This window comes from Numenius arquata, chromosome 9 (genome assembly GCF_964106895.1).
Source record: "Numenius arquata chromosome 9, bNumArq3.hap1.1, whole genome shotgun sequence".
Lineage (NCBI taxonomy): Eukaryota > Metazoa > Chordata > Aves > Charadriiformes > Scolopacidae > Numenius > Numenius arquata.
The window spans coordinates 27,456,832-27,481,188 of record NC_133584.1 but is presented as its reverse complement, the minus strand read 5'-3'; the positions used below and the strand labels follow the sequence as shown (position 1 = coordinate 27,481,188).

The 24,357-nt window shown below is 53.4% G+C and overlaps 1 protein-coding gene across 1 annotated transcript in view; it reads right to left on the bottom strand.

Annotated features, from left to right (window-relative positions):
* Window positions 1-24,357, bottom strand: part of EPHB1 (EPH receptor B1) — a 78,629-nt gene that overhangs the window by 32,606 nt on the left and 21,666 nt on the right. Inside the window, exons 3-4 of the mRNA XM_074153613.1 lie at window positions 17,706-17,770; window positions 11,499-12,180 (exon numbers count right to left, since the gene is read on the bottom strand). Of these exons, the coding sequence (XP_074009714.1) occupies window positions 11,499-12,180; window positions 17,706-17,770 (747 nt within the window). The remainder of the gene's footprint in view (window positions 1-11,498; window positions 12,181-17,705; window positions 17,771-24,357) is intronic.

Below are 24,357 nucleotides of genomic sequence, written 5' to 3'. Positions count from 1 at the left end.
CCTGGGGATTTCGGGAACCGCCAATATTACTCCGTAACTCCTCTTCCAACTGGGAAATTGAGGCAGCATCCACCCCCGGGCTCCCCGAAGCACAAACCCCTCCTGGCTGGGAAGCAAACGTCTCCCATTCCTAATAGGAACTAATTGAGCACCTTTTCCTCCTTTGCCAGCTCACGCCACGCAGTATCCCCTCAATCTAGAGAACATCAAGTGCTTATTAATTACGTCTGAAGTGGTTCCTCGTTAGAGCTGACGCTGTGAAGGATGAGTCACCCCGGGATGGGGCTTGGAGGAGAGCTTCAGCCGCGGGGCCAGGCTCGCGACGCTGGCACTTGGGGACATCGTGCCTTTGGCTGCACCGGGGTGGTGGGATGCACCATCATGGAGCAGGACCACCCCATCCCGGCAGAGATGAGCCTCAGGGGCTGGGGTTTGGCTGACTGCTTGAAGACCGTGCCTGGGGATGGATTCAGCAAAGGGAGGATGGAGACGGCAAGGGAAGGACGTCCCGACCACGGCGCAACCACTCTCCCACATCCCACCTCCACCCCAAGAGCCCCATGCATGGAATTAATTAGAAAAGTAATTACGAGAGCTCCCCTATGAATATTTATAACGGAACAAGCCATAATTAGTGTTCCTCGGAGGACAGGCGCCTTCTTACCCAGCCGCGGAGAGGAGAGGGGAAACGCGGCTGCGACCGAGGGACCGCAGCCACCAGCTGCTCCTGCCTTTACGGGGACCTGCCCGCACCCAGCCACGGCCCCTGGGAAACTGCCTCCATCACCCCACACGGGCCTGAGCAAAAACCTCCCTTCCCACCCCAGGGGTGGCATTTTCGGCAGTAAAACAGATTTCCTGCAGTTGGCTGCAATTTACTGTGATTTCTATATATGAGCATCACATATATATATATATATATATATATATATATATATATATTTTCTACGATTTCTCTCTCTTTCAATAGCACCTCCTGTCCCACCATCAGCAGTTAAATGGTGGCCGCTGCCATCGACTTGTCCTGCTCCTGCCAAGCGCCTCTCATCACCCCTGATCTCCTGGAGCCAGAAAACGCCTAAAAAAGCAACTTCTGAAAAGTTTCACCCGTCTCCCTTCCACTGATTTACTCTTCCCCATCCACGCTCTCCCTCTCTGCTCCATTCTTAACATTTTCCCAGTCCAAACTGCTCAGTTTCGATATACAAAGGAGGGCTGTAAGAAAGACAGAGAGAGACTTTTTACCAAGACCTGTAGTGACAGGAGAAGGGGAACGGTTTTAAACTGAAAGAGGGTAGGTTTATGCTGGACACAAGGAAGAACTTTTTTACGATGAGGGTGGTGAGACACTGGAACAGGATGCCTGGAGAAGTTGTGGATGGCTCATCACTGGAGATGCTCAAGGTCAAGATGTTTGGGGCTTTGAGCAAGCTGGTCTAGTGGGAGATGTCCCTGGCCATGGCATGGGGGTTGGACAGGATGATCTCTGAAGGTCTCTTCCAACCTAAACCATTCCGTGATTCTATGATTCCCACACCAGCTCATCCCCGTGCTGCAGCAGGGAAGGCAAGGAAACCTGCTCAAAAGCTCCCAGCCAGAGAAAGGACCTTCTGCAAACGGCATGAACACACTGGCACTGTCCACATCGGTGCCACCACCAGGGACAGGAGAGGTGCCCAAGGCTGCCAGGTGGGACAGCACCCACTAACCTCACCTCTGAGCACAGCCAGCTTCTCCCTGATGAAATCCCTACTTGTGTCCCGCACTGACAGTAGCAACAAGCTGAGAAAAAAAATAATAGTCTCCTTCACCCTCAACATCTGCTACGCATAAGTCAAAGCCATCCGAGATTGAGGGGATTTACTCCACGTAGGCAGCTCTGGAAGCTTTTCTTTGCTGCGAAACATAATTCGCACCTTGGGCTCTCTAAGAATAAGTTGTCTTAAATAATAATATGCGATTAAGAGCTCGCGAGCAGATCGGATGTGGAGACAGGAGGTCTGTGATAGCTCCAGGTCTCACCCTGATGCCCTCATCCCAGCAGCAAAGAGCCTGCCCCGCTCGCCCGGCGTGCTTAAACAGATGCCCATGGCAGAACAGGGAGGTTTGGGTTTAGCCAGAAGATGACTGACCCTGGCAGCACCCAGACAGGCAGAGAAGCATTTTTGCCGTGCCTAGAACCATTTCAAGCTTTCAAACAGATTCCCTATTCTGCGATAGAGCAAAACCCACAAGCATCAAAATAATCCCTGCTCCCAAGGAGGGCAACCAGCTCCCTCTGTGCCACGGTGGGGACACGCACCCCGGTGTGCATCAACCCATCCCAAAGCTACATCCAGGGCAGGTTTATCGAGCAATTGGTTTTAAATGCCTCGGTGACATCATGCCTGGATGCAGATAGGTAATAAAAAAAAAAAAAAAAAAAAAAATCAGATCAAAATAAGTCGATATCAAGTCTCACCTCACGGGCAATTGACCTTCTGGGCTGCAGACCCAGCAGAGGAAAGCCAGTTGAGCTAGGTTGGAAATTCAATCCCCAATTCCTCTCGTATATCGGATCCCCAGGACACCTCTGCTTTTATGGACAAGTTTTAGACAGCAAAGCCCAGGAATCAGAGTCCTCTGCCCCCAGCACAGGGCAGAGCTCACAACCCTTGCCCAAAAAAGCATGGAGATGGCAAAGCTTCGCCCACACCAACCAGAGCATCATCCGGAGAGGCCACAGGGAGGGATGAGACAAGACGAGGGCAATGTTAGCCCGAGCATCATTCCCTGCTCAAGGGGATGCTGCTGCCGGGAGCCCCGTGATGCCCATGCAGGATGTGGTCACACCGAGAGCACCGAGGTGACCACCTCCTACCACCAACCCACGGCTCCTTCCTTCCTCAAAACCATTTTTATACGATAAATATCATACAGACAGGTGAGTCCTGGGCTTAACATGAAAACCAAGCGATGTGGTTTCCCCCCGTGCCATTAATTACATTTTTTCAGTAGCTGCTCGCTGGGTGAGGCTCCCCTGGGAGCCCCGGGTGGGGGAACATGAGTTGCCTCCTCCTGTGGGCTTGCACATCTCAATTTGAGGTGCCCACAGCTGAATATTCAGCCTGGTCTGACGCTGCGACAGACAAGGCGTGGATCATTTCTTGGCTGCAGGGCTGCTGCACCGGCTGAAGACGGATGGGTTTTCCCAGGGCTCCGAAGCCCTCCTCCGAAGCCCTGCTTAAGTGGGAGAGCAATGCTTTGATTTAATCACCGCGCTCCTGCTCTCCACGCATCCTCCAAGGTACAAGACGCCGCGCGTGACAAATGACCGCTCTTAAAACACCCGGAGCTAACACCCACGGCACCGCTCCATTTGTCACCGTCCGGTTGCAGAACGACCCAGGTACCGGATGCAGGGGTTTGGAAGAAGGTGAAAAATGAAAACCTCATTAACGTGCGCTGATTGGTTTCCTTTTTCCCTCACCCTGGTGGGCTCCATCCTTCCTCCGCACAGACCCCCGGCGCCCCAGGCCCTGGATGGGGGGGTCCAACCCAGGCAAAACTCCTCTGATGGCCACGGGAAAGCAAGGCAAGGGGCAGGAGCGTGACTCGCTCCACCCAACCCACAGCTAATTCACGGCTTACATTTACGCGATGAGTCCTTTACTTATTAAAACCCCACTGGTGGAGGCCTGTGTTCCAGAGCAGAGGTTGCAGGAGAGCTGCAAAGCCTGACCGCAACCCCAGGGCACGGCTCCCAAATGACTCCCACAGGGGAGTGCCGATGAGTTTATCTCATGGCTTGGGAAGGAAAAAAAAAAAAAAAAACTGAAGTCCATTTTATTATTATTACTAGCCGGCTGGGGTAAAAAAAAACCCTCCTTTTTAAAAAATTGTTATTATTACTGGGTAAAAACAATAAAAAATTCTTTTTTAAAATTATTATTACTAGTAGCAGAGAGAGATGCTGGCTCCCGAAGAGCCTGCCATGGGCTGCGGTGAAGCCCTGAACATGGGCATGATCTCCATCCCTTGCAAGCAAACAACAGCAAAACGGCGCCAGCCAAAGCCGTTCTCAAAGGAGCTCTCTCGTGACTTTAAAAAAAAAAAAAAGAATCAAAAAAAAAAAAGGAAAAAGTTATAGAAAGGCTTTAAACCTCCCTGGGCTGAGTCACTGGGTTTGCCAGGTGCTGGCCATTTGCAAACAAGGGTGGGAACAATGCAGGCGCCGGACGTTGGCCGGATCCTGCGCTTCCTCAGGGCTCTCCCATTGTCCTGGAGAACAATCCCCGCTCCGGTCGGAGAGCAAAGGGCCTTCCACACCATGGCTGGGAGCCGGGCTGGGGTTAGGAAAGCCGGGTGGGTTTTGCAGCCCTGCCGTGGTGGGGATGCTCATGGCCCCGTGCCCGAGCACACACAGAGCTTTGCATCCCAATATCCCCCCAAAAAAAGATGAGTTTCCCCAAGCACTTTAGCTACCACATAACGTTTCCTAGATGGACCATTAACAAGCCAAGGGTTTGAAAGCCGATTTATGCCTCCAGTTGTAAACAGGGCCAGGAAAAGTCTCTTGGAGGGGAAAGAAAGGAAAAAAAAAAAATCAAGGCGGGGATTTTTCTTCCTCTTTTAAGACCAGAATCAATATAACACTCAAAAGTTCTCATTATGGGGAGGCAAAATACACAGTACAATTTGAGGGGCGGAAAAATTATAAGCAGAAAAATAAAATAAAAATAAATAAAAAATAAAGCTGTACATCACAGCTCAGGGGTTTTTCCCTAATGCCTCCGAGGCCACAAGCTGAAACAGTCTGGCCAGGGCAGAGCCAGCCCCTGCTCACCCCTTCCCCAGGGCGTTTTCCAGGCTTTCTCCTTCATTTCTCCATTGGAGTGGGCCGGATGGCAGGGATGACACACACATACACCCCCCATACCTCGCAGACCCCACTTTTGGGATTTGGGGGGACAGAGCCGTAGAGCGGTGGCTGTGGTGCCCCCCAGCCTCCCCGCTGGCAGCAGCCAGGACACACGGTCCTTCCCCATCCCCCCACCGGGGGGGAGAAAAGGGCCTGAATCCACCAGAGGAACATTTTGGCTAATAATGTCTAATTAAGATTTCCATTAAAACCCATCACACTCATTAGAAAAAAAAATTTAACAAGGCCTTCCTGGACATTTTCCTCGCAAAATTATTACGGAGGTTAATGGATGCCTTCATTAAGGCATAATTTAAGAAAAATCACACTTTTTTCAAGGTTTTCTTTTTTTGGGGGGGGGAGGCGCGGTGATTCAAATGCTTTCTCTCCTCCGCAGGGTGGCCATGGTAAAACTGGGCTGCCTGTTCCACCCAGTGGTGGAAGCGGGGAGATGGCTGCCAGGAGAAGGCAAAGCCCCCGCAACAAAAAGCGGGGAGCATCCCTCCATCCCTCCGGCATCGTCGCCTGCGTTTGGGAAGAGCTGGGAGAGACGCTGCTTCCCAGCACAGCCCGGCCCGGGGATGGCGGCTTGGGATGACGCAGGAGGGGAGAAGAGGACAGGAAACTTGATATTGTGCAAAAAAAAAGGAAAAAAAAAAAGCCTAAAAAGAGAAAAAAAAAAAGAAAAAAAAAAAAGAAAAAAAGGAGGAAAAGGCCCGTTTGGAGCGGTCAGGAGTTTTTTTAACTTGGTTAAACCTGGAATAAAACACCCTCCGGATGTCCTCGCTGCTGTTCGGGGTGGAAGGTGCCCGGCTGCGCGGATGCTCTCCCTTCGGTCTAAAAGCAGCTTTTTTGAGGGTTAGTGTCTGCCAGGCACCCAAGCCCCCAGGGGAGCAGAGACACAGCCAGGCATGGGGAGGAGGAGACCTGCCACAGCCCTGTCCACCTCCTTGGTGGACCCCCATCCACCATCCCATCCCTCCTTGGGATGCCAAACAGGAAAACACTTGAAACCCTACTTCCAACCCCACAGAGAAACCCACAAAGCCACCTAAAGCATCGGCTGCAGCCACAGGGACTCCCTTACACCCGAGCCATGGGGGCAGACATCCCACCGGTGCATCAACCGTGTGTCCACAGGTGCAGATCGAGCCGGCACGGTTTTGAAACAAACTGGTTGCCCTCGTCCTGGTCCCCAGGGAAGAGCTTGAGGAAGCCCTGATGGTTTTTAAGCCCAATTATTTAAGATCATGGGCAGGGGTCTCCATGGGCACCCCAGTCCTCGATGAGTGTACCCTGCTCCGGGATTCCACCAGCATCCTGCCCTGGGACTGGGATGGGGCTAGGGACAGCCCCCCTTCCTGCCATTCACCCATGGGACAAAACCAACATCACCTTCCTCACCTGAGGAAACCTCTCCTGGGTGCCCCAAACACAGCACCGGGGCACAAGGAAAAGGCAGGGAAAGGCACAGCCAGAGAGACCCAAAAAACCCCCAGTTCTCAGCACAAGCAATAATTCGACTGGGAAAACTTGACGTTTCCCTTGTTTTAAGTGTTAGCAAATTATTCCACTACTTAATTACAAAATGTTCGTAATTATTATATAAAAAAAAAAAAATTGAAAAAAAATCACTTTCTAAATGCCGCGCTCTGCTATTGTTTCCAGCCTTCTGTGATGGATAAATAAAGAAAATCAATAATTATTGCCACGGCTGCTCGGCAGGAGGGGAGGATAACGGGGGGGGGACCAGCATGGGGCTGCTTGCTCCTTGACGTTCAACTCTTGGGATGTGCTTCCCCCCCCCCCCGCCACTGCCCCTTTCCCAAATCCAGCTTTCCAGGCACGAGGCGGGAGGGAAGGACAAGCAGAGAAAGGAGACAAAGAAACCCAAGGGATGAAGAAAACCAAAATAAACCCAGGCACAGGTTTGGCAAAGGCTGGGCACAGCCCGGCGCATCGGTCGGTGGCTGAAGAAGGGCTGGGGGACCTGAGAGCAGATGGGGTTGGGGACCAAGGATGCTCGAGGAGCGGCTTCTGCATCTCAGCCCAGCTTTGTTCTTATTTTGATTTTATTTATTTATTTATTTATTTATTCCACTCTTCATAGCAAGCAGGTGGGTTCGTTATCCCGAGCCGTGGCAGGCTGGAGGCTCCCGACCGCACTACGCCAGGAATTTGCCAGGAGGGGAAAATCGAGACTCAAGCCTGGGAAGCAGCAGGACCGCCCTCTCGCCCCTCCTCTCCCTGGGTTTATACATACAAAGTAAAAATTCAGCACAAAGCTGCTTTAGCTCCCAACTTTTTCCTTCACCGGAAGGAAAATACAACTGAGTTACCACCTGGTACTGGGAAGATCAGAGAAAGCCAGCTTGATTCCAGTAGACACAAATACAGTGCCCCATCCTCAGCCTCCAAAGGGATAAAAGCCAAGAGACGCACAACTGCCGTCATTCTAGCGAGGGGTTACCTTGCTGTCATTAGGTTTCAGAGTAAACACCAGCAGAGAAAGGGTTTAATAATCTTCCTCAAAGAGAACAAGCAAAATCCGCCCGGCATGCTCATCCAAGGTCTCAAACAGTTTCTCCGGCCTCCCAGTGCTCCCCGCTTTTCCTCCCACCTCCTCCCCAGCACGATGATGCATTGCACCTTGACCACGCAGGGAAGCCATAAAGCAAGGCCGAGGGACGGGGCAGAGCAAGACGAATGGATTTAATATCAACCCGCACGGAGCGTGGGCTCTCGCACCAGATGAATTATTCATTGTGGGTTCAGTAACAGCCTCCATTTCGCACTGACCCACAGCTCTCACCGGGACGAGGTGCCAAAGAGGATGAGTCCCACCGGGCTTTGGGGCATGGCGTGCCATCACCCAGCTGAGAGCAACGCAGCTTCCCACCAGCCAGGAGGTCTGGTAGTGCCAAATCCCCACCAGCCCAGGATGGAAACAAGTAACGGGGCAGATCAATTAAAGAAAATCTCCCCTCCCTCCCACGCCCATCTTAGCGTTGTGGTGGTAATGACCACCCTCCCCCTCCCTACCACCCCATCACTCTTGACCCTAAAACATGACTATAATCAATTCGGGACTCAAAATAGCCCCGCATGAAGCCTGCGCTCTGCCTGTGCCTCCCGCGAGCGGCTAAGTGCCGATAAAAGCTGGTATTAATGAATCCCTCGGCGGCCCCCGGCTCTGCTGTCAGAACAGAACCGCTCCGGTCTAATAGCCCCGTGATAGGCACAGCCTCCATCCCTGGGGGTGGGAGGGATGAGAGAGGGACGGGGCGGGGGAGCTAAATAATTCAACCCGATTTTTTTCCCCACCGCGGTGGAATTAAGCCCATTTTCTCAGCCTCAATTTACTGAGGGATTTTTTTTTTTTCTTTTTTTTTTTTTTTTCCTCCTTGGTGACAATTCCCCCGGGCTTGTTAAGTGGCTCATCTCAGGTTGATGAAGGCTTTGAGCAGATGTCAGGAGCATGTGCCTCCCGGGAGCTGGGATGCAATCCTGGAAGCATCCCTGCAAGGAGAATCCAGCAGGTGAACAAGGCAGGGGAATTCAACCCCTTCCAGAGCACAAAGAAAAATAGACAACCAAAAACTTATTATTTCTAAACCTTGTGACGTGCCACCTCCTGCCCCATCGACCTTTGGGAAGGGCAGCAGTGGGCTCAGGTCTTCCTTCGTGGTCTCCAAAGTCCACGGGGATGCAAGGAGGAGCTTGACGGCCAAAGGGTTCACATGAGCTACCAAGAAGCCAGAGTCCAACCCAAGATCAGATTTTTACTCGAACGCAGTTAATTTTCCAACTGCCCTAACGTAAGCCCTGGCTCAGGCTTTTAGGACTGGTTTTAGAGAACTTCCAGGAGGGGCTGGCAGGTTTATTGGTTTGGGGTTCCTCACCGTGTTAAGCAGGACCTTCAAACATGCAGGTCCCGTGCACAATCACGGAATTGTCAGAGTTGGAAGGGACCTCTAGAGATCATCTAGTCCAACTCCCCTGCTAAAGCAGGATTGCCACAGAATTGTCAGAGCTGGAAGGGACCTCTAGAGATCCCAGTCTCTTGTCCATCCTCCTGATGTGGGAACTGGGAAATACTCTCACAAGACTGGAAGAAGGGAGGAATCGGAGCTCTGCTCTGGAGACAGCGTCATACCAGTGCCCAACCATGCTCATGAGGTCATCATAAAGGATGGTCTTGTCATCACACAAGCGCTTGGTGGCATTTAACCACCTGCTTGGTCTGCACCCACAGCATACTTTGGTGCTCTTGGGGGACCCAAATGCTGCTGGCTGACCCATAAAGGACATTTCTATGCCCTTAGACCTGCCAGGATCCTGAATTTCCTCCTCAGGGAGCCCAAACGCGTGCTCCCCATGCCAAAGCTAAACGCTTGTCGGGATCTCCACAGAGCCCACACTTGGGTGGCACAAGGGGTTTCTCCTTCAGCATCAGCACCACCAAGGAATGGGAGCTCGGCTGGAGACGGGCTCTGCGGGACAGAAAACTCAGCACTTTCCCGATGCACAGGGTTCTGCTCGGCACAGCCCCGACAGCATGAACACATCATGACCACGTGGGGGTTTGCACAAGAAAAGGAAACAAAAAAAGCCACGGAGATGGGTCTAACACCCACCCTGAGCCTGTCCTGCCATCCTCCTCCATCCCTGCCCCAAACTATGAGCACTGGGTAGGGGCAGCATGCTCTTACCAGGGATACAGAGGCACTCAAGACCTCAACCTATCAGCAGATAGAAAGGTGAACACCACCAAAACATGCAAGAGCTTTACATTGTCATTGTTTCCCTACATTTCTGGCAAAATGACAGTTCCAGTCTTTAGCTAAAATTAGTATTTATTTTTTCATGATGAGAAAGTGTCATTTTGCCATACAAGCATGTGCACTCTCTGTTTGTTTATTCAATAGCAGAGGAACACTCTGGTTTGCAAAGAGCCCTCCAGCTCCTCAAGGGAATAGACCATCTCCTGGTGGGAACAAAACCATGTTGAGGGTTAATCACAAAACTCAAAGGAATCCACCAGCGTTGCTGCTCAATGTGAAAGCAACACATGACTGCACAGATTGTGGTGGTTTCCCAGTTGTTGGAGCCCTGGCATGGGAAAGCATCACCATTCCCACCTTGGCCAGGCAGGGATGTGGTTTGTCACGGTGAAAACCTACACAAGTTCTCAGGTTTAAAGCTAATGAATAAACAAGTTTCTCCATAGCTTGAATCCCAGCTTTGCCATTTTCATACACCTGGAGTTACAGGTGGAGAAGAAACAACATGGTGGCCACCCCAAGGAGCATCACAGCCAAGCCTGGTGCTACACGTGTTGCCACTTGCACCAAAAGAGGTCCAAGTAAGACCTCTTTCCATTGTTCATCCATTACTCATTACATATTAGGGACTCTTGGGAGTCTCAGGGAGTGTAGTGATAGGACGAGGGGTAATGGTTTTAAACTGAAAGAAGGGAGATTTAGATTCAATACCAGAAAGACATTCTTCACTGTGAGGCTGGTGAGACCCTGGAACAGGTTGCTCAGAGAAGCTGTGGCTGCCCCATCCCTGGAGGGGTTCAAGGCCAGGCTGGACGGGACTTTGAGCAACCAGGTCTGGTGGGAGGTGTCCCTGCCCATGGCAGGGGGGTTGGAACTCGATGATCTTTAAGGTCCCTTCCAACTCTAACCATTCTATGATTCTATTCCCCCTTCAAAACCAGCCCTAAAGCACTTTGACACCAGCCTTCGACCTTCTCTTTCTTCCCAACCCATCCTTGACCTGGTGGTGCCCACCTTCTAGAAGCTATTTGGAAAGCACCGATGAAACGGGGCTAGCTTCTCATGCAGAAAGCCCCCTCCTCTTCCCTCCTTCCAAGCAGCGTACAAAAACAACACCTTAACTTGGGAGAGGAGAGGGAAAGGGCAGCGAGTAAAGCTAATAGAAAAAAAAAAAAAAAAATAAAATAATCCTCCAACGATACTTGGGAAATATTCATCAGAACGGCGAAAGGAGATGAAAAGTGGCGAGCGCTATTTCCATATTTATAATCCCGTGCTGCGGAGGACTCCAGCAGGCAGCAGCGTGCTGGCGGCGTGGCTGGGGGAACCCAAAAGAAAAAAAACCCACAAAAACCAGCAAAAAAAATTCCAATTAATGCCGAGAATCAGAGCGGCTTCGCTGCAGCCGGGCCCGTCGGCAGCTGCCCGGCTCCCGCAGCTTTGCTGGGGAAATAACGAGGCAGATGAAAGCGGCTCAGCCGGCAAGCGCCGGCCCGCGCGGCACTTTGAAGGCAGCAGATCACAGAGGCGGCTTCCAGCGGCCTCGCAACGGTGGCCACACCGGCACCCGCGTCCTCGCCACGCTGCTCGCCGAGTCTGGCCACCGACCGGAGCGCACCGAGAAGCCACAGGTTGACCACTGCTCCCCACATCCCTGCCTGGTCCCCGGAGCAAAACCGCTTCAGGGCAGAGCCAATGGTGCAGAGCCAATTTCACACCAGACATTCCCCACAACAGCGCGGTTGGGGACGCATATTTTCTTAAGCAGAGCTTAAAAACAATAAAAACACCTTGTTACCCAAGGCCGACCTCACCTTTGCAAGCCACGTTGTTCTCCGGCTCGTAACCGGCCTTGCATGTACAGCGGCCGATGGGGACCATCCACTCCCCGTCCCCGTTGCAGTACAGTTTGATGGGCACGTCCACCTCCTCGGCGTTGGGGATGCAGGTGCCACGGGCAGTCACTAGAGAGGTGCTCTCCGCTCCCGTCATCGTCTCCGGGAAGATGGCGAAGTTCTGCACCACGCTGGGGCACTTCTTGAAGAAGACCCTGACGGACAGCAGAGACATACAAGCCCCATAGTCCTGGAAAGCCAGGTAAAAGCCATTGCGGGTCAGAGGCCCAAAACTTCTCACTTCTGTGTTCACCTTCATCAACCTGCCACCAAAGTCCACCTGGGAGAAGCTCTCGTCAGCAGCAATGGTGTCCACTTTGAGGTAGGGTGCCTCCGTCCAGAAGGCGGACTTCTTGGTGGCAATGACAGAGTCTGTCTCGTAGTAGTAGAGGTTGAAGGTCTCCTTGCAGGAGCCGGGGACGTTGGGGAGGCTGCTGCAGTCCCGCACAGTGAAGCGCATCTCGGTGTAGATGCGGTGAGCTCCACGCCGGTTGATGAACGTGGTGAGGAGCCAGTTGTTCTGGTTGGGCTCGAAGACGTTGCACACCTGGTACGTACGGATGGTGTTGAGGTTTTCGTCGTAGCCACTGACTTCTTCCCACTGGAGAAAGGAGAATGGAGAGAGGCCGTGAGAGGATGACAGAGGGACCGGCAGTGGCCCATGAGCCACGGAGGTGCCACTCACCCTGTACAGGGCAGAAAGGAGGGTCCCGAAGCCCCAGAGGGGACCAGGAATGCACACAAGACATGATGCACGTGCAGAAACACCACCCAAGCCAGTACCAGAGGAAATCCTCGCCCTCTTGCCCCTGTATGCCTGCTCTCTCTCCCCATTGCTACCAGCAGATGGTAAAACATCTTTTTCCACACAGGCAATGGCCTTAGCTACCCTGAGAGGACATAAAAACGGGAAGAAAGAAGGTCCAGGCACCCGGAGGCGGGAGGGAAAGCAGCACATGAGGCTGCGGCTTCATTAAAGCCCAAGCCAGCACGTAGGCTGGAGAGCGAGCCTGACCCCAGGCTCTCAGCACAATGGGATCACTTCCCCCGGCAAAGAAAACTAACTAAATAAAACATTACCGCCACGGAGAGAGAGAGAATATAGATTTGCAATTCGATTTATAGAAGGACATTAATATAATCCAGGCTACAATTTCAATTAAGGGACAGCGGCAAACTGTGAATAGTCTATGATGGCATTAGAGTCCCACAGACAGATTTACAACCTCATAATCCATTCATTTTAACTAATCCATGTTTACAGTCTCCTCCTAACAGCATTATTCATATGGCAATCTTTAAGCAGCACTCTGAATATCATGCATAATTTCCAGGAGCGAGGCTACGGCAGCGCTCACGCGTGTTGGGGCTTAGGTGGGGGCACCATGGGAGACGGGGTGACGACGGGGTGACGACGGGGTGACAACAACCTGCCCCGTCGCGGTGTGTCTTCCCCACGCACCACAGCCGACCCTGCACCCCTTACAGTTTTTCCCCTCTTCCATTTTCCATTTAAGCAACCACGTTCCTCACCTGCTCCCCAAGCTTCCCCCCCGCCCCTTGTAAAACCACAGCCCTGATGTAAAAGAAATAAAATAAAATAAAATAAAATAAAATAAAATAAAATAAAAGTGCAGGTTTTTCTTTTCTTTTGGAAGCAGGGTCCTCTGCACGCTGCCAACGAGCACAGCAGAACGCTTGCCCCCGGGGTCCACCTACTCGGCTCTGCTAAGCTTAAAGCAAAGATCACAGCTCAAGGCTGTTGTTAAGCGATGTTTACCAAATCGGCAACAAAACCTCCCGCATCCAGCCGAGCGCTCTCCCTTCTCATCCCACGCCATGAAAGCTTTGCAAAAAAACCCCTCTCCCCCTCCGGAGAAGACGTATGGAATTCAACGCCCATTCATTACCAGACACCTTTTCACACGAGAAAGCTGCGAGGTCCTCCCCGACCGAGGGGGTTGGCATTGTTTCCCGTTCCCACCTGGGCTTTGCATTGCAGCCCCGTCATCCAATTAACGCCAGACAACGAGCTCGCTTCCAGCGCTCGCCCACCGGCGTGACGCTGCCTTTCCTGCGGGAATTCTCCTCTTCATCCCACCCGTCGGCTCCTGCAACCCGGCTGGGGACCTGACCCACCATCCTTTTATTCACGGTGCCCATCAGGGAGCCGGCTCTCTCACCGGCTCCTTCCACCGAGCATCCCCTGCTCTTTGCTGCTTTTTTTCTTTTTTTTTTTTTTTTGGGGGGGGGGGGCGCTCACAAACAGAGTCTCAAAACTCAGCCAAAACCTGCCAGTGGACCCTGTCGCACTTCAGGTTCCCAGCACACAGGGCTGCCCACGGCTGGTAACGACACGAAATGCCACTTGGAAAACCCTCATGAGAGTTTGGGGCCAGATCACAGAATCACAGAGTGACAGAGGTTGGAAGGGACCTCTGGAGATCATCTGGTCCAAGCCCCTGCCAGAGCAGGTCCACCCAGAGCAGGTCCCACAGGAACGTGTCCAGGTGGGTTTGAATGTCTCCAGAGAAGGAGACTCCACCACCTCTCTGGGCAGCCTCTTCCAGGGCTCTGCCACCCTCAAAGGAAAGAAGTTCCTCCTCATGTTGAGATGGAACTTCTTATGTTCCAGTTTGTGCCCGTTTCCTCTTGTCCTGTCACTGGGCACCACTGAAAAAAGACTGGCCCCATCCTCCTGACACCCACCCTTTCAGTATTTATAGGTGTTGATCAGATCCCCCCTCAGTCTTCTCTTCTCCAGACTAAAAAGACCCAAGTCCCTCAGCCTTTCCTCAGCAGAGAGGTGTTCTAGTCCTCTAATCATCTTCGTAGCCCTTTGCTGTACCCTCTGATCCTAGTGTTTCCTTGGGCATCCCTTGAGTTGAGCTCTCCCACACTGAAGAGCAGCAGGTTCCCATGGCTGAAAGCCCTGTGGTGCCAGTGGCTGCTGCCATCGATGCTCAAACAGCGAGAAACGCATCGTTTTGACGAGATCCCACTAAATAATTCACAGGGAGCTGGGGATTAAGACAACGTTCTTCTCTGTCTCTGCTGAGATTTCAAGCACATCCATCGGGGAGAGCAGGAGAGCCCACATCCCACTGGAGCCAGTACTGAGTACCCACTCCAGAGCCCCTGCTGTCCAGCGGGTATCCGTGCCCTGGAATTAATGTCAGCAGCCCTCCCTGAGACCCGGGGTGCATCTGCAAAGCCAGGGTGAACAGTCACTCCCGGAGCTCAGCACGCCATGGGGAGATGCCACCACCCAAAGGGACCCAAAGCCTGCACAGAGCCCATTCTGATGGCAGCCCCAGTGCTAGGAGAGGTGGCTCATCAATCCCCTGTCCCTCCAGCCCCAGGAGAGATGAGAGGAGCCTAGGAGAAGGAGCTGACACCCCAGCAGCACCCAGGAGCCCCTTTCCCATCCTCCCATCTCCTCCCTCCTGCCCCAAGGAGCGGGAAGGTCCCGTTTATAGATGGCTGCTGCTCTTCTGCCTCTCATTTCTTTGTTCCCCTCTCTGGTTCCTCTCTTCTTCGCTTGTTCCTACAATGCTGTCATCTGCTGCCAAGCCCCAAAGCACGGCTGCTAGCACACTCTCATGTTCTGGATGGAGGAAGGCAGGGCAGAAGGGAAGCTTTTGGTTTCTTACCCCAGTTTTCAGCAGCTTGGGCTGAAAAAAAAATAAAATAGCACAGCCCTAGGGTGGCTGCTTTTGGGAATTGAAGACTAGAAACAAGGAAAGACCAACTAAATTTGGGGTCTTCGTCAACTCCAACACAAGCAGAAATCTCCACGTGTATCTCGGTATCTCTACACCAGGCTGCTTGGATGGGTCACGGTCTGCCCCATGGTCATCCCCTACCCTCCCTGGCACCCACACACAAATATTGGCCATTATCGCCGGACAAGCCAAGAAGCAGCACAAATCTGCTCTCAAATACTTGTTGTGAACTGTTAAACAGGACAAACCCTAAAGCCCAGCGCTGTAACCGGGCAGTTCATGGAGACTACTGCATGCCTGGAGAGAGAGGAAGACATGGCTTCTTTCCAACTGGTGTTCAATCTACTCCAAAACATGCCTTGGCTGGGACATGATACCCACGGCGGGGGGGTCACTCCAGGAGTCCCAAATGCACTTTAAGATGCTCTGTGCCCAGTCCACGAGCAAGGAGACTTCATAAGGTGAAGTCAGACACTCCAACACCCGCTGCGGACTGACCCTATGTCTTTGAAATAAAGGACTTAAGCTCAACATGAGCCGGCAGTGCGCGCTGGCAGCCCAGAAAGCCAACCCCATCCTGGGCTGCATCAAGAGAAGCGTGGCCAGCAGGTCACAAGAGGTGATTCTACCCCTCTGCGCTTGTGAGACCCCACCTGGAATACTGTGTCCAGCTCTGGAGTCCTCAACACAGGAAGGACATGGACCTGTTGGAATGGGTCCAGCGGAGGGCCACGAAGATGATCAGAGGGCTGGAGCACCTCCCCTATGAAGACAGGCTGAGAGAGCTGGGGTTGTTCAGCCTGGAGAAGAGAAGGCTCCGGGAAGACCTCAGAGCAGCCTTCCAGTATCTGAAGGGAGCCTACAGGAGAGCCGGAGAGGGACTCTTTGTCAGGAGATGTAGTGACAGGACAAGGGGTAATGGTTTTAAATTGGAAGAGGGGAGATTTAGGTTAGATATTAGGAGGAAATTCTTTCCTGTGAGGGTGGTGAGGCACTGGAACAGGTTGCCCAGGGAAGCTGTGGCTGCCCCATCCCTGGAAGTGTTCAAGGCCAGGCTGGACGGGGCTTTGAGCAACCTGCTCTAGTGGAGGTGTCCCTGCCCACGGCAGGGGGGTTGGAACTCGATGATCTTTAAGGTCCCTTCCAACTCTAACCATTCTATGATTCTATGACTTGGTGTGTTAAAATACTTTGTGGAAGATCTAATACACGCTCCTGTAAAGGAGAAGACTCACCAGTAGCTCCCAGAGGAGCAAAGGACAGAGAGCTAACGCCGGACCACCCCACAGACAGGCCCAGGGCACCCCGAGATGCTGCGAGGCAGGGCTGGAGACTGGGAGCCAGGATGCAGGGATGCCCACGGTGGGATGCAGGCTTGGGAGATGCTTCGCTCTGCCGCTCAGCAGAGGACAAGACCCCTGTGCCTTACTTGTCAGCCGTGGCAGCTGCAGACAGCTATTTAATATCCCCTCTCCATCACCTGCGCGCAGCCCCCCTGCATTTTGCCAGTGCTTTATTGGGGTCCAGATTTTTTTCCAAAGCAATTCAAGGGCCTCCAATGTGCCTGGAGGGGATGCTGTGCCCACTGAGTACGTGGTTCGGCTTTGGTGACGGTGTACAACCTCATTTCTTTTGAAGCCCCAGCCAGGCCAGTCACACCCTAACAAAGCCATGGGCTGGCAGCCTTCTCCCTTTGGTGCCACATCCTGGAAACCCCAGGAACAGACCCTGGTGCCGTACCTGTCCCTGCGTCACCGGCTGCCTGTCCCACCGCGATGCCCATCCATCAGCTCACATCCCCTCCCACCACCGCTCCTCTCTCCCCCCGGCTCCGTCTCTCACTTTCTCTGCCAGGGGAACGCGAGTCAGGTTATTTTATGCTTCCATTCCTCAAAGGCTCGTATTATATAAAAAGATGTTTTAAGTGCCTCAGGGTGTTTTGTTCCTCATTACTTCATAAAAGTGACATTAATAGCCAGGGAAGAGCACTGCCGAGTGCAATTACGGATGATGTTCCAGGTATGAAAGCTGTTTTGAGCCTGCTAATGTTTCCTAATTACAAGGCTTTTGGCACAGGGAGAGGCAAGGCGTGAGCAGGGGGATGGAGAGCAGTGATGGGGCCAGACCCTTCACCCGGGAGGAGGACAGGCAGGGCAGGAGAGAGCATGGGGATGGAGAAAAGCTCCATCTTCGCTGAGACCCCGGGACAGCTCAGGGAAGGGATGCTGAGCCCCGGACCAACCGTGCAGCTCGGCACAGCGATGCCCTGCCCGCCCCACACCAGCCCAATGGGGCACCGCTGCTCCCACTGCCACTTCCCCAGCTCCCCACCAGTGTTTCAAGATAAATAGTGTGAAGCCCACGAGATGGCACAAGGATCCGCTGGATGAGGGGCACTTACCCCAGAAGGAGGGTTGGCGGTCCAGCCCAGCTCGGCCGTCGCCGTCCGCGTATCCATCAAGGTTTCTGAGGAAACACAAGAAAAGGAAAGCAAACGAGTTACTCCTCAAGCTTTCGATGATGATACGAGCACAGGACCACAGGAAAACATTCTGTTGCTTTCATCCGGCCCTTGGAGCTGCTCAGAAACGAAGGAATAAAGATTGCATTAAGCCCCTTGGAAGCAGCAAGAGGCTGGGGGAAAGTCTCCCCCCGCAGGCAGAGCCCACCCTCTCCCCCAGCGCCTCCCGAGGGGCTTTTTGGAGGGTCCCATCTGACTCGCTGGCAGCTCCTCGCTTCGCTCCACGACGCTAGACATCCCACTTTATGTACTACATCTGTCTGGTGCCCTGAGTTGTCGTTGCACGCAGTTATTATTTGGCAGAGCCATTTCAAACACGCAAATAAAAATCGCATTGTTGGAGCGGTGTTCCTCTGCTGGGGGTCTTTTGATGGAGGGATTTGGTGGGAAATATTGAAAAGCCGTAACACAGCTGACATTTCCCTATTTTTATTCTTTAAGGAAAAAAAAAACAAAACAAAACAAAAAAAAACCAACCCAAAACTCAACAAGAATAATAGTGAGAGCAACAACATATAGAAACAGATGGGAAAAATCCTCCAGGTTTTATTTATTTGTTTGCAGCAAGCAGACATGCAGATTAATTTCCTCGATTCCTGTGTCTCAACCAAACGGGGGGAGGAGGAGGAGATGCGCCGCCGGCGGGGCTGGCAGAGCCGAGCATCCCCCCGTGCTCCCAGGTACTCCCGGCAGCTTCGCAGCGCCAGGAAAAGGGGTGCACCCGGAGAAATAAAGGTCAGGAAATAAAACTCGGCCCACGAACGTGAACCGCCACCGGACTGCCGCTTTTCATCTCTCCGCGCCCGCTCCAGCAATGGCAAGCGGGAAACAAAACTCCGATTAATCTTCCCACCCCTCCCTTTGCCAGCTGCTCCGGGATGGGAAGCCGGGGAAGCGTGACCGGGAACTCCCCACCCTGCCACGAGTGATAAACATTCCCCGCTCCCGAAATCCCGGCCTGGCTCCCGGAGAGGTGAGCGAGGCCACGGAGGCAGGGGGAGCCTGGAGAGATGGAGTGAAAAGGCGCTTGGGGAGCTCACAGAGCTCCTGCCCCCCTAACGTGTCCCGGGATGCTGTTGTGGCACTGCTGGGGGGGGCTTCAAAGCCCACAGCCCCCCCGCAGCCATGGCTTGGCATGGTGCTCAGCCCGTTCCTGCCCACGCCGTCCTCGGAGAGGAGATGTTTCACCCCTGGTCCTTGCAGGGAACAGAAAAACGTGGCGTCCTTCGTGCCACCGCAGCATCTTCAGCCCCGTCCTTTTTGGCAGAAGCCAGCTAAAAATGACGCATCCCACCTGCATCTCCTCCCCGGAGCCCCCTCTGACGGGGCTGGGGGCTCCCGCTCCAGACCCCCCAGCGAGTTTCTGCTCCCACCCCCCCCTCCTGCCTTCTCACCGAGCTTTCCTTCCCTCTCCCACAGCCCCGCTCCTCGTTAAGCGGTCATTAATCCTCGCTATGGCCCTTCAAACAAGCAGGAAGACGTGCCCGTGCATAAATGGATGAGGAGGTGGAAGCCAAAGGCCCTGCAAACATCTCCCTCCTGGCGGGGCTAGGTGGGGAGGGATGCTCCGAGAGCCCCTAAAACACTGGCTGTTTCTCCCCGCAGCAAAGGGGGTGTCCTTGTGCCCACGCAGGGGAAACTGAGGCAGCAGAGCCCAGGGTGACATGGGGAGCGTGGTCCCCGGATCCAGGTCACCCACCCTCCACAGTAAATAAGGACATGCTCAGCCGGAGGGAAAGACCCTCCTGGCAAGGGATTTTTCATCCCATCGTCTCCCTGCCTGTTCCACACACTTACAGCTTCCTTCCCCAGGTGTTTTTTTTTTTTTTTCAGTGGGACAGTGACAGCTTGACAAAGTACAGCACGCGAGGACTGACCCCACTCCAAGGTGGCATCCACCGGGATCTCTCCCGGCAGCTGGGGGTCCCCTCCCAAAATCTTCCCTCCTCTTCTGTTCCTCCCCAAGGGCTCCACGCTCCGGAAACAAAGCAGGAAGGCACACAGCAGCCGAGCAGGAGGCTTCAAAATAACTAATTAAATAGAGAAACAAATGAATAAATGGAAAAGAACCACAGAGAAGCTTTCACTTTGGAGGTTTCCTGGAGTCACGAGGGGGCTGGGTGGCCTGTGGCCAGGGAGGTGGCGCTCGCAAAGTTTCCAACTCAGATGCATAACTTGCACTTCAACAACTCCAAATGTTCCGAAAGGAATTCCAGACCAAAGGGAGAAGAGGGCTGAGAGCCACCGCTAAAAACCTGATCCTCGACAGACTATCTCCTGTCCCAAGGCCACTGCCATATACAAGAAGAGCCATAACTCAGCAAAATAGCTTGGTTTGGTGGTGGTTTTGGTTGCTTTTTTTTTTTTTTTAAATAAAATAAAATTAAATAGTTAAATCCCCCCCATCAGCTCAAATTCCTGCTGAGCTCACCCAAACCCCGTGACTACAGAGGTCCTGGCACCAGAAGGGCTCGGCTGAGCAACTTCCCATTGACCTCCGCTATTTCCTCTCGGAGGAAATCTTGGATTTGATTTCATTTTCTGGGACGTGTGAGTGACGCCGTGACCCTGGGGGGAAAGCCCGCAGGGACACTTATGGCCAGGCAGCTGGGGGCTGAGGCTCTGCCCAAGCACCCTCCTCCAGCAAGGGGGTGCTTTGCTGACGCCGAGACCCCTTGCCCCAAGATCCTGCTGAGAAAGCGGGGACACCCAGCACCTACATCTCCATCCCTGGGCTGCTGCTGGTGGGGGGGGGCGGGGGGACACGGGGATCGTCCCCCCGGCGAACAGGTAAAGGAGGGACAGGCAGTGAAATCCCTTTGCTCTGTCTGCTAACGAAGGGATTGCCATGGACCAGCACCTGAGCATCATTAATCAGCAGGGAAGCCACAGGGACACCTCGCACCTCTCGCCTGCCTCGTCCTGCTCCAAGGACCAGTCCTCGTTATTTGGCACTGGGTATTAATTAACCGGTACCCTGCCTGGCGCAGGGGGGTCCTGCTGGGAGAGGTGCGCTCATCCCCCCCAGCCTGGGCAGCCCCCCGAGGGGGGACACCACCTCCCCGTCACCTCCGTCATCCAGCACAGCATCGTTAGCCACGTCAGGAGAACCACTTGCCGCCTGTCCACCTGCACCAGGCAGTGCCGGCGCCTGCACCCTGCCACAGACGGGCTCAGCCCCCAGCAAGATGCTGCCCTCCCCATCTCGTCTGCTCAAGGTCCCGCTCCTCCAGCCCTCCTCCTTCCACGCCTGCATCCAGGCACAACAGGGGATGCTCTGCCCGGGAGGGAGCTCGACACACTCATCTTCACAACCCGAGCCTCCACGGAAGGCAGTTGACCAGGCTGTAATGGCTGAAGCCCTCGTTAGGGAGAAGACGAGCTCTGCTTGGGCGAGCTGAGCTCTCAGAGTGAAGAATCTTCAGCTGTATACAGTAGATTTTCTTTAATGGACACATTACTTTAAACTAAGCCTTCGCCATCTGTTCCAGTCCCTAATTATCAATACAAAAACAAACGTCTACTCACAATTACACTCGTAACGAGTAAAGATGCCAGCAATTAGAATGCACCAGCATCCTCGCCGCCGAGCAGCGCATCCATCTGTGATGGCACCGGCGCGATCCAGGCAGGGAGGACTCGCCGCCGTCCCCGGCCTCCCCACACTCTCCCGGGCAAAGCGGGGCCAGACGCGGCCGGAGCCGATGCCTGCGGCGGGATAAGCTGCATCTCGGAGGGGCGAAGGGTGGGCTGGCATCATTCATGCGGCAGGGGGAAAAATTAAGTTATTTGGGGTGAGAGTAGCTGCGGGAGCCTTCATCTCGCAGCAGCTGACGCCGTCTTGCCAACTACCCTTCCCAACAGGATTTAAGCCTCTTTCAGAAAAATCTTTCTGGACTAGCCAAAATGGGAAGTGGAACTTATTTCCTGAAATCCCGACCCTCCCCAGTGTGGAGGGTTCCCCTCCATCACGCCGTGAGAAGGTGCCACCTCTCTTTGGCAGGGAGTGGGGTCTGGCTACAGGCAGAGAGAGACGGAGGCAAAGGACATCAGCCCAACTTGGTGGCGTTTCGACTTTGTCCCCTGGAAAGAAAAGAGATTTGACGACGAGTTTTCTCCTCAGGGAGGCCACGAAGAAACTTCTACGAGTGCCCCGCTCCTCAATAGGTGCCTTGGGGACACGCTCCCTCTCCAAAGCAAGAAGCAGGAGCTCTCGCTCCTGCAAGAAGGTAACGGCAGGAACCAGCCTAAGGCACTCGAAAGCAAATGCTTGGGCATATGCAGGGAGACGCAGGCATGTCTAAGACAACCAAGAGGAAAAAGATAGAAATTAAGCAAAATAAGGAGAGAGGAGGCTTGATAACAACAGATGGGTAGAGGGAGATTTGGAAAGGATGCCAGCTGCTGGAAACAAGCCCCCCCCGAGATGCACGGGAGAGGGGAGGCGGGAGGGAAGCAGTCGGGCGAGGGACAGGGAACGCGTGGCCCCGGGCTGGTGGGGCTCAGGTCCGAGGTCCAGAGGGGCAGAGGATGCTCCGCAGGTGGGATCTTCAGAGACTCGTCCCGATGTGCACAAAGCAAGCCTGAGCAAGCACCGATGGGTCAGTGCAAGGTCCAGCCCCAGGTCACGTCCCCTGGGCAGCCCTGGCCCCACAGAGTGACTTTCTGAAGGGGGAACGAAAGCAAGGCTTATTTTCATAAGCAAAGCACCATATTTTCCCCCCTATTTCATGCTCGTGAGCGCCAAGCTTTCCTTCTACCCCCTCTTGCTCTCCCGAGAGCTTCCGCAAAATCAGCCCAAGGCAAACGCACAGCTTGGGAAGCTTCTGTCCAAGTTTGGCGACATTACCAGAGGAAAGGGAACAATAGAGAAACAGAGCCAAGGCGCTTTATTACAAAGACTAGTGCTAAATAGCATTAACTGCTGTGATGCCACAAGCCCTGCCTTCCTGTGTGGCTGTCGGGACTTCAAGCCGAGCCCAGGCTGCATCGTGGTTTTCATCACCGCTACCTATAGGCTGGTGGTTGGCATCACACCTCTCGATGTCCACGGAAGGAAAGTCCCACAGGTGCCGGGGGAATAACTGGAATTTAATTCTCACCATTCCCCATAGATGAAGCACCCACCGGGAGGTTGCCTGAGTAATTCCAGGTTGCTCCCCATGACCCTGCTTTCTGACCACAACATCCCAGGGATGCAGACCGGGTTTGCCCGCGCAAGGTTTCAATATATCCCGAACTTCAGACTAAGCTGGGAAAAAAGAAAAGCAGGAACACAAGATCCGTGCGGCTCCGCCATAGGGACCAAGGTGCCGGAGAAGGATCAGCCTCTCCCCTTTGGCAAGCGCTGCTCTCCTTAAGAGTGGCCTCAGAGCGCCGGCTTCCGAAAGAGACGCTTACAGTATCTACAGACTTTCAATCAAAAATATTACGGCACCAACTAATTACATCCCATCATTCCCATGGCTCTCTGCCTTTAATGGTGCATTTTGCCGCTACAGAACGATGGTGGAACTGCTCTGGAAGTGCATAACGAGCTCTCCCCATCAATCTCCCGCCGGTTCGTTATGAAGGATTACCCGCCGAATAACAAACCCAGCGGAGAAGGGAGAGGATGCGCTAAACATCAACAAAACGAGTCAACACGAAACGTTTTCCGCCTGCGTTTTAAAGGAAACCGCCGATGCTTTGGGGTCTGTATGAACCTCTCAGGGGAGAGGAGCGGCCGAGCCTGCTCTGCAGAGACATCTCAGCTACGACACCACCATCCACAGGCACCAGCCAGCATGAGAAGGTTTGCGGTGGCCCAAAAAAAAAAAACAAACCACCAACCACAAAAACTCCAAGCTTTCGGTTGGAAAGGGAAAGAATTTATATATATCAGGCGAGGATGAGCATGCTGTGTCAATTTGTGACGGGATGCATTAAGCTGCGGCCGCACAGCGCAGCCCCGGACCTCCTCTGGGATCTCCCGTCAATGGCATGGATTTCAGCGCGCAATGAAGATGCATCACAGCAGGGCAGGCGATAACTTAATGAAGCTCAGATTTGGGGGTGTTTGCTCAGCAACTATATAACAACTTTATCAATAAACCGCTGCCTGCTGCGGCTGCGGGATGGAGCGCTCTAATTACAAGCGGCAAACGCTCTCCGCATCAGGACACAGTAAATTGAAATATGCTGGTTGATGGGCCTGAAAGCGCCCGATAAAATACCTGCTCAAATTTTTGCAAGCCTAGGTGTATACACACACGTGCGGCAAACCCAGCGTATCGGGGTTAGAAAAGTTCAGGAGGTGATGAAAAGTTTGGGCCACCAGGACCAAGTCCCATTGGCCAAGACTCCCTCCTCCCTGCAGAGGAGACCCAGCCCCAGCATCTCCCCTCGGTTTTCAGGCTCCGAAGGGGCTTGACCCAGCGTGGGTATGTGGTGTCGGACGAGCTCATCCAGAGCCACACAATCCATTTATCATAATCCTACCAGGGAGACATACAGTAAATCAAAGAGACAACCTGCCTGCAAATAAATTACG